The following is a 10,415-nucleotide window of genomic DNA, read 5'->3' as shown; positions in this document are numbered from 1 at the left end:
TCTCCTTCCCTTAACAAATATGTCTGCCTCGGGTCCAACCGCGCAGGATAATGCCCGGAACTACCGCCCCATCCGCCGAAAGAACCCGGAAGAGGCTGATGGTGGCTGGAGAGGTCCAAAGTTCCCGCCTAGTCCCTCTGTTTTATTCTTTCCGCGCCTCCTCCGCGGAAGCCGAGCGCCAAACTCAAACTTTATCAGAACCCGGACGTCTTTTAGGCTAGTGCTGCGGGCCGGGCTTGTTGGAGTTTCCCCCACACCGGCCGGGGAAGCGGTTCAGCATGAGCCAGGTTCTGTTCCAGCACCTCGTCCCGTTGCAAGTGAAATGCAAAGACTGCGAAGAGAGGTGAGGTCCGCGTTACCCCGTGCCCGCGGATGGCGGTTGGGGTCGGGCCAAGGGGGAAAGATGGCGGCTCCAGCCAGTGGGCCCCGGCGTGCGGCTGGGTGTCGGGCAGGAGTCCCCGGGACGTGGAGGGAGACTTAGTTGGGACCTAGTGGCTACCTCTCACCAAGTCCGCCGTTGCTGAGGAGGGAAGGGTGTGAGGAATGGGACGCTGACCCGCATCAAGTTAAAAAAAAAAAATCTTATCGCTGAACATTCTCGTGGACAGTATAGCCCCTTTCTTTTTGACAGGTAAGAACTCTGGCCCAGAGAACTTCATTTACTCGAGGGCTCACGAGTTTACAGCAGGGCGGGCACTAGAACTCAGGCCTTGGCTCCCAGCCTTTTTTTTTTTTCCTCTCTTCTTTGAGTTATATGGGAAGTAAATTTAAGCTTCGACTTAAATTTACTTAAATTGACTTTTTCTTTTTAAATCAACTTTATGGTATATTGCCTTTTTTTCACACTAGTTACTAAAAATAGATTACGTTTAATAGACTAAAGACAGTTGGGGAAGACTACAAGTTCATCCATTCATTTTTTCATTCAACAAATACTGCATACTTGCAAAACGCCTTGCTGGGCCCTGGGGATACAATGGTTAGGAAAAAGTCCTTGTGTTCGTGGAGTTCACAGTCCAGTGGGGGAGGAAATAAAGGCCAGTCTGACAGGTAAATGCGAAATTACAACTGACTAAAGAGGTGGTGCTGTTGAGGCTTAAATAGAGAGATCTGGCTGGAAGTCAGGAGATTTCAATTTTGTCTCAGTTCCACCTCTGAGTGTCAGCTCTCTCTTAAGTTCTCTGTACTGTAAGTTTCCTCCTTTGTAAAACTAATATAGCAGGCCTACCTACATGGTTGGTTGTTAGGAGGATCAGGTGTGAAAATGTGTGTGAAGACTAAATGGTGTGGAAATGTGACATATAAAAAACGAAGACACTGCTATATTGAGCTGCCAGTAATGTGAAAGCAGTATATAGTGCAGAATTCGATTCACAATCAATTGTTAGGCCAGGCAAGGAGATGGTACCAAGACCAGCAGCAGATCTATAGGTTAGTTGGTCATTCTTTTGTGCTGCCCAATATGGGAGCCACTGTGGTTGTTGGACATTTGAAATGGAGCTAAGCTGAACTGATGTGCGTAAGGGTAAGATGCACGTTGGACTTTGAAGACTTACTAGGAGAAAAAAAGAATGTAAAATATTTCAGTTTTTATATTGATTATGTGTTAAGGTGACAATAATGATATATAGGGTTAATTAAATATTAAAATTAATTTATCTTTTAATTTTTTAATGTGGCTTCTAGAAAATTAAATATTACATACATGCCTTATATTTGTGGCTCCATTGTATCTCTCTTGGACAGCTGTGTTCTAGAATGATTACAGAAAGATAAAAGAAAGGGAGGGCATAATTCCTGATCCCAATGTTGAAACTCCTAGCTCTTCTCCATCTCACTACATTGTCATCACAGTTATCTTCTTAAAACGCAGTTTCAGCCTTTTTAGTCTTTCTGTCTAGAAACTTTTCGTATATTCGTATCACCTATAGCAAGGGTCAGAAGACTAGAGCCCGTGGGCCAGATAGCCCACCATCTTTTTTTGTAAATAAAGTTTTATTAAATTTAGCCATTCTCATTTGTTTAAGAATTGTCTGTTGCTGCTTTTGTGGTATAAGGGCAGAAATGAATAAATGTGACAGATCTTATAGCCTGCAAAGCCTAAAATATTTACTATCTGGCCTTTTACAGCTAAAGTTTGCTGACCCTTGACTTATAGGAAAAACAACCCACACTCTTTAGTTAAAAGTATTCAAGGCCAGTTCAGCTCAACAAATATTTATGAATGCCTACTGTGTACCAGGCACTGTCCTAGGTGCTGAGAAGCTCCCTTCCTCCTCACCACCTTCCTCCAACAATGGCAACAGCAAAAAAACAATTTTCATTCTAGCCCTCAAGGAACTCACACTTTAACAGGGGAAACAAAAATATCTTCCTTTGAGAGGCAGCATAGCATTGGTTAAGAGTTCAGGCTCTGATAAACAACAAGGTCTTACTGTATAGCACAGGGAACCATATTCAATATCTCATGATAAACCATGATGGAAAAGAATATGAAAAAAATATATATTTATCACTGAATCACTTTGCTGTACAGCAGAAATTAACACATTGTAAATTAACTATAGTTCAATTTTAAAAAAGGATATATAATCCCTCTGTTTTGTACATTAAAAAAAATCGAGTTCAGGCTATGGAGCCACATTGTCTGGTTTTTTTTTTTTTAATTTATTTTTTGGCTACATTGGGTCTTGGTTGCGGCACACGGGCTGTCTAGTTGTGGCTCATGGGCTCTATAGTTGCAGCATGCAGGCTCTCTAGTTGTGGCCTGTGGGCTCAGTTGCCCCGCGGTTGTGGGATCTTAGTTCCCTGACCAGGGATCTAACCCGTGTCCCTTGCATTGGAAGGCGGATTCTTAACCACTGGACCACCAGGGAAATCCCTGTCTGGGTTTAAATTCCAGTTCTACCACTTACTGCTTGCTTTTGTACAATTTTTCTTACTTCTCTGTGCCTCATCTTTAAATTGATAAAAATAAAAGTACCTGCCTGTGGGATTATTATGAGCATGTATTAAATAAGTTAATACATATAAAGTGTTTAGAACAGTGCCTGGAACTTAATGAGCATTCAGTAAACATTAGCTATTATTAAAGTATGATTAATGCATGAAGTAATGTAAATGAATTCAAGTCATAGAGGAAAAGGGACTTCAGTTGAAGACAGTGGTAGTGCTCAGATAACTCTGTCTGGAGGAAAGTGATGCAAAATTTTGAAGCCCACGGTTTGACACCCACATGCTTTTTCATTTTTTTTTCCCCTAAGCTCCTCTCTCCAATTTAGTAGTCACACAGGACTACTTGTTACCCTCTGAGTGTACCTGATACCCTCTCAATATCATACCTTTACTCCGGTTTTCCCTGATACCTCAAATGCTTTTTCTTTCATAACTTTCTAGGTCTGTCTTAAATTCTTTCACTATAGGGACCTTTTCAGAGTTGCCTAAGTTGAAATTAATTGTCCTTAATCATTTATTAGCATGGTGTAGGTGAAAAATCTGAGTTCTGATTTGGGCTCTGCGGAGTGATCTTAACCAAATTTGTAATTCTGTGCATCTCAGCTTCTTTCTTTGTAAGGCAGAGATAATATTTACTTGACATTATTGTTGTTAAATAAGACGATATAAGCAAAGTGTCCAGCAGGCACTCAGTAGGGAATGAATCGGTAAGTGCTAGTAACCATTCCCTCCTCTCTCTTGAAGCTTTAAAATACAATCAGAAGCAAACCTAGGATAAAGTCATTTAATCTGATCTCAATTTGAGGACATGGACCATGTTTATTTCTGTTTGTATCCCTAGCACCCAGCATAGTACCTGGCTTAGAGTAGCTTTTGTTTGAATTGAGAGTTTAAGGTCACAGCTACTATGTGGCAGAGGTGGGCTAGAATCCAGTTCTGCTGAATCTAACTGACAGGGAGAATGTTATGCAGATTTATGTATTGTTCAGAATGTGACATTTATTTTGAAAAATAGCATTTTTAAAATTGTTTTTTAAACTTCATTTTATATTGTTCCTATGCCATTAACCATTACAGTGGAGGAAATAAGATTTGTGATTTCAGATCCTCTGAAAGCTCACGCTTTTCTACAAGATATTTCTCTGGAGGTTTTTGAAGTAAATGTGGGGAATAGTTTTAATCTATGGGCTTCTCCTCCTCTTTTTCCCCCCAGCATCTAATGCATATAGGCTTTTGGAATATATGCAACAAAGTCATTAATATGATTGGAAATTTATCATAGTAATAAAACTTCCAGTATTATATAGAGGATACTTTATTAATGGATGCTTCTTGAATTTTTTTACAAATTTATCAAGTATGACACACTTTTAAAAGTGTAAAGTTATCAACTTGTCATATAGTGTCATATCACTATGGCAGTATGTACTAGAAAAAACTTCAAAAGATGAAAACGAAGCATAATGACATTGTAGAGCTGAAAAGGCCCTCACAAACCTAAGTCAGTCCACTTTTTTTATAAGTTAGGGAATTGAAAGGTTCCCCCCGCCCAAGAACACTTAATTTAAGTGGAATTGGAGTAGTTTAATCTGTTTCACATACATTGCTTTAGATACTAGAAAGATAGAAACAAAACATTCTCTTGTTTTAAAGGTAATTCTTCCTATCTTTGTGGTGTTTACCAGTGCTGCTTGCGGTGTTTACCAGTGCTGCTCGTTCCTTTTTAGATAATATACAAGTTATGGTAACCTCATCATGTGAACTAAGATTTAATATCCAGTCATATGTTTAATAAGAAATTTAACTAAAATGACATGTATTTAACCAATATAAATTACAAGTCAGAGCATAAAAAAAACTAAACAACTGAATCTAGCCTTAGTCAACTATTACCAAGTTTTTCCATCAACACTCAGTTACTCTGTCTGTACTTCTGCAGAAGTAGTAGAATGTGGAAAAAGTTTAAAACATCTTTAAAAGAATAACTTAAAACTGAAAAAATTCAATTTGTTAGTTTATTTTCCCTTCACATCAGGGAAAGACCATTGTTATTTAATTCTAGCAGAATAGTTTGAGAAGCACTTGTGCAGAAATGTTTTTTCACCATTTCCCCTTTGTTTCCTGAATTATTTAAACATTTTTGCTCAGTTTAATTAATGTTTATGAGCATCTTTATTTATATGCCTCTGTTCAATACTGGGTTTTCTAAGGTGCAGTATAGAATGTGTAACGCTATGTTTTTTTCCCTTTAGGGTTTAGATTTACTCTGGGATTAGATAGATAATAAACTTTTTTTTTTTTTTTTTTTTTTTTTGTGGCACGCGGGCCGCTCACTGCTGCGGCCTTTCCCGCCGCGGAGCAGAGGCTCCGGACGCGCAGGCTCAGCGGCCATGGCTCACGGGCCCAGCCGCTCCACGGCGTGTGGGATCTTCCCGGACCGGGGCACAAACCCGTGTCCCCTGCATCAGTAGGCGGACTCTCAACCACTGCGCCACCAGGGAAGCCCTAAACTTGTTGACAATACTTCTGTGGATATATTGCATAGAGAGTCTATTGATCAGATGTAGTTTGTGAATCAGAAAAAAAATTTTTTGTGTGTATGCGTGAGGGAAGCGAACATGTTTTCTTATTTCCTTTGTTGTAAACATTAAAGTATTTTAATATTATTAACACTTTAAAATTTTCAAATGAAATCTCTCATAAATCAATTTGGTCATTTCAGGTGTTTTTTTTGTTTTTTTTTTTTTTTTTTGCGGTTACACGGGCCTCTCACTGTTGTGGCCTCTCCTGTTGCGGAGCACAGGCTCCGGACGTGCAGGCCCAGCGGCCATGGCTCACGGGCCCAGCCGCTCCGCGGCATGTGGAATCCTCCCGGACCGGGACACGAGCCTGCGTCCCCTGCATTGGCAGGTGGACTCTAAACCACTGCGCCACCAGGGAAGCCCACAGGTGGTATTTTTTAATGTGAAAAATTGTTATAAAACTGATGGTTTGGCTTTCAATAGGTGTTATTTGAGAATCAGGCCAGTAAGGGTTGTATACCAGGCTAACAGTAGGCATTCCACATCATTTATCTCATTTGATCTTCATGACAACCTCTTTTTACAGGAGAGAAAAATTTATCCTCAAGTTAAAAACCTGATTTGCTTACTTGTAGAAAAATAGGAACTTAAACTTCAAATCCAGCATGCTTTCCAAACATCTGTTCATAAGTTAGGGACAACCTGTGGAGGATCTTGTGGCTTAAGATGGAAAATGTTAGCTATACAAATGGTAGTAATAATTCATTTCATGTGAATGTTCTGATAGTTGGGCATATCTTTTCATACAGGAGAGTGAGTATTAGACTGAGCATTGAACTACAATCAGTTTCAAATCCAGTTCACAGAAAGGTTGGTATTTATTTCTTTTGAAATAAATATTTTTCTTTTTTTGAGATATGGTAATTATGTACATTATAATTATTTTTGTTCTTTAAGAATGTGAGATCTTTTGTTATATCATCTTGCTTTTTAATTTTGGGCCATTTTATAACTTGCAGATCTGGAGTGGTAGAATCTACTAAGACAACAACTGAGAGATTATTATATCATATATTTCTAAAGCATGCAAGAATTGGGGATTGGGACAACAGTCTCCTTAGGTTTGCCCCATTGCACTTTTTTTTGGCCACCCCTTGTGGTTTGCCGGATCTTAGTTCCTGGACCAGGGATCAAACCCCACCAGGGATCAGACCCGTGCCCGTGCCCCTTGTAGTGGAAGCTCAGAGTCCTAACCACTGGACCTCCAGGGAGTTCCCCCATTAGACTTTTTTAAGTTGCTAGAATATATATTGCTACCCTGTAGAACTGGCATTTCATGTAAATGTGAGAACAGAATGAATTGAAGCACTGCAGGGAGATATTTTTGAATCTTTTTGCCTTTTGAAGAGAGGTATTTAGAGCATCAGTCTAATCTGATTTAAAAGTATGAGTCATTAACAGAAATGAGGATATAGAATGGAGGGCTAAGAAATACATCTGTTTTCTCTGTCATAACTTTCCCTGTACATATTCAAGGATCTAATGGTGTTAGTAGCAGCTTCAGTTTTTTATAGCATCTTGGGGTGGATTTCAAGAAATACTTAAATAGAAGCTGCTTTAAGAACAGCGCCTTCTGAAGCAGAGCAAACACCTAGGTTGCTAATTTTCCAGGGTAGAGATTATATATTATACTTCTTACATGTTATTCCTATGCCTGCTGTACCTCTTCATTTTCCAGCTCTACTCATAAAAGTGGTTTAGATTTTTCTAGGACCCTAGCGGTTCCTCAGTAGCCACAAGTAGATTTTATTTCTAAGTAGAAACTTAATCTTAACCTCTATTAGCCCATCATCTTGCTAGTCCTGTTTTCCTTGTGCCAGTGTGCTCTGAAATACATAATTTCTGTGTACTTTTCTGTCAGCTTTAGCTGCTGTGATAAAATGGTCTTTATGAAAGGTATTCACTTCATTTGAAACTGAAAACAGATGGGGTTCCACATCAGTGGCCACTTAAGAGTGGGAGAGAATAGGCTCTTAGGAAGAAGCCCTGGCAGCCTGTCACCTGATACCCCTGTCCTCTGCCTGAGAGACAAATGTTCCTTTCTTATCTAGGGTAGATGATTATTTGTCATTTCTGCTGATGTATTTACCACTTTGGAAATACCAGACAATTAACTTGAGGGAAACTGAAAATATAATTGAGTATGATATGATCAGTGGTAAAGAATACTTTTGTTATGGTATCATAGTGCAGCAAGGGCTGGGTCTAAACTTTCTTAAGCCTCTGATAGAATGATATATTCTTCAACTTTCAACCTCCTAGCATTTAATTAGCTTTTATAGACCCCTTTCCTTCCCACCTTCCACCCCATGTGGTTCTCAAAGAGCAGAATATTTATCCCTATTTAAGATGCTAAAGTCTCCAAAGACCAATGAAAACCCAGCAGCACCAGAAGACAGAGCTGTCTGAACTATAACAGTGATATGTTGATAATACTAGATGATTTCACTTCCAAGAAGGAAGAAATTACTCTAAAAGCCAAATCTACTGAAAACATTAAAAATAACAATCTTTCTTTTAGGATTTAGTTATCCGTCTGACTGATGATACTGATCCATTTTTTCTGTATAACCTTGTTATATCAGAGGAAGATTTTCAGAGGTAACTATATTTATTTTTCTGGTCTTTGATCTAGGAATAAGTAAGTTTTTAAGTTTTATGAATGTATCGGTACTGTCCTCTTTGAAACACATATTTGAAGCAGTTAGGCATTTTGGGAACACTAGACTATTTATACAGTAATTATTCAGGCGGTTTTTGAAAATAAATGTTTCATAGATTATCAGCATTTTGCTTAACAGCTCAGAAGTTTGGAGCTTTAGCTAGATTTATTGACCTTTTCCCTCCCATTGAATAAACTATAAAAATCAAAGTTCCCTAGCTTAATTCTTGATTATAATGGGTGTTCAGTAAATAAAAGAATAGTCTTTCAGGATGTTATTTGTAATTAAAATTCTAAAAAAATGTCTTTTCCTGTCTTCTGTATAGTTTAAAATTCCAGCAAGGTCTTCTGATAGACTTCTCAGCTTTCCCACAAAAATTCATAGATCTCCTTCAGCAGTGTACTCAAGAACATGCTAAAGAAGTTCCAAGGTAAGTCTCCGGAGAGCACTATATCATTAAACTTCCCTCAAGACAGACTCTTCTTTGTAAGACAAGTTGATGGCAAAATATTCTATGTAAGTACCTCTGTCTGTTTTCAAAGCTGTGGTGAGAGGTTCATAAATCTCAAATTTATAAAACCAGAAATATTTGCCCCTTAATTTTCATGTTTTGGCAAAGCCATTAAAGTTACCTGAAATATTTAACAGCATCAAATATATATTTTTTCCAAAGGTTATATTCCATTTATAGTTATTATAAAATATTGGCTATATTCCCTGGGTTGTGCAATAAATCCTTGTGGCTTATTTATTTTATACATAGCAGTTTGTACCTCTTAATCCTCTACCCCTATATTGCCCCTCTCCCTTTCCCTCTACCTACTGGTAACCACTAGTTTGTTCTCTATATCTGTGTCTGTTTCTTTTTTGTTATATTCACTAGTTTGTTGTTTTTTTTAGATTTCTCATATAAGTGATATCATACAGTATTTGTCTTTCCTGACTTATTTCACTTAGCATAATACCCTCTAGGTCTATCCATGTTGTTGTGAATGACAAATTTCATTCTTTTTTGTACTCTATTGTGTATATATACCACATCTTCTTGTTCCATTCATCTGTTGATGGACACTTAGGTTGCTTCCATATCTTGGCAATTATAAATAATGCTGCTATGAACACTGGGGTACGTGTATCTTTTAGAATTAGTGTTTTTGTTTGATTTGGATATGTACCCAGGAATGGAATTGCTGGGTCATAAGGTAGTTCTGTTTTTAGTTTTTTGAGACACCTCCCTACTGTTTTCCACAGTGGCTGCACTAATTTACATTCCCACCAACAGTGTAGGAGGGTTCCCTTTTTTCCACATGCTTGTCAACATTTGTTATTTGTGTTCTTTTTGATGATAGCCGTTCTGACAGGTGTGAGGCAATATCTCATTGTGGTTTTGATTTGCATTTACCTGATGATTAGCCATGTTGAGCATCTTTTCATGTTCTTGTTGGCCATTGGTATGTCTTTGAAAAAATGTCTGTTCATGTCTTCTGCCCATTTTTTAGTCAGGTTGTTTGTTTTTTCAATATTAAGTTATATAAGTTGTTTATGTATTTTGGATATTAGCCCTTCATTGGTCATAACATTTGCAAATGTTTTCTCCCATTCAGTGGGTTGTCTTTTTGTTTTGTTGATGGTTTTCTTACGTTGTGCAAAAGCTTTTTAAATTTAATTAGGTCCCATTTGTTTATTTTTGCTTTTATTTCCTTTTCTTTTAGGAGATAGATCTAAAAAAATATTTCTACAATTTATGTCAGAAAGTGTTCTGCCTATGTTCTCTTCTAGGAGCTTTATGGTTTCTTACATTTAGGTCTTTAATCCATTCTGAGTTTTATTTTTTTATGTGGTGTTAGAGAATTTTCTATTTTGTTCTTTTACATATAGCTGTCCAGTTTCTCCAGCACTACTTGTTGAAGAGACTGTCTTTCCCCTTTGTATATTCTTGCCTCCTTTGTTGTAGATTAATTAACCATAAGTGTGTGGGTTTATTTCTGGGCTCTCTGTTCTGTTCCATTGATCTATGTGTCTGTTTTGGTGCCAGTACTACTGTCTTGACTACTGTAGCTTTGTAGTATGGTCTGAAGTCAGGAAGTATGATTCCTCCAGCTGTGTTCTTCTTTCTCAAGATTGTTTTGCCTATTCAGGGTCTTTTGTGTTTCCATATAAATTTAAAAAGTTTTTTGTTCTAGTTCTGTGAAAAATGCCCTTGGTATTTGGATAG

General features: G+C 38.0%; 1 protein-coding gene across 3 annotated transcripts in view; it reads left to right on the top strand.

Annotated features, from left to right (window-relative positions):
* The first annotated feature begins 183 nt into the window (after positions 1–183).
* Positions 184–10,415, top strand: part of SASS6 (SAS-6 centriolar assembly protein) — a 61,988-nt gene continuing 51,756 nt past the window's right edge. For all 3 annotated transcript variants that reach the window (XM_060090187.1, XM_060090188.1, XM_060090189.1), the window contains exons 1-4: positions 184–343; positions 6,287–6,347; positions 8,059–8,138; positions 8,526–8,630. In XM_060090187.1, coding sequence (XP_059946170.1) covers positions 279–343; positions 6,287–6,347; positions 8,059–8,138; positions 8,526–8,630 — 311 coding nt within the window. In that variant the 5' untranslated portion in view covers positions 184–278. The remainder of the gene's footprint in view (positions 344–6,286; positions 6,348–8,058; positions 8,139–8,525; positions 8,631–10,415) is intronic.

This window comes from Mesoplodon densirostris, chromosome 2 (assembly GCF_025265405.1).
Source record: "Mesoplodon densirostris isolate mMesDen1 chromosome 2, mMesDen1 primary haplotype, whole genome shotgun sequence".
In the NCBI taxonomy this organism is placed as follows: domain Eukaryota; kingdom Metazoa; phylum Chordata; class Mammalia; order Artiodactyla; family Ziphiidae; genus Mesoplodon; species Mesoplodon densirostris.
This window is presented reverse-complemented; position numbering and strand designations above follow the sequence as displayed.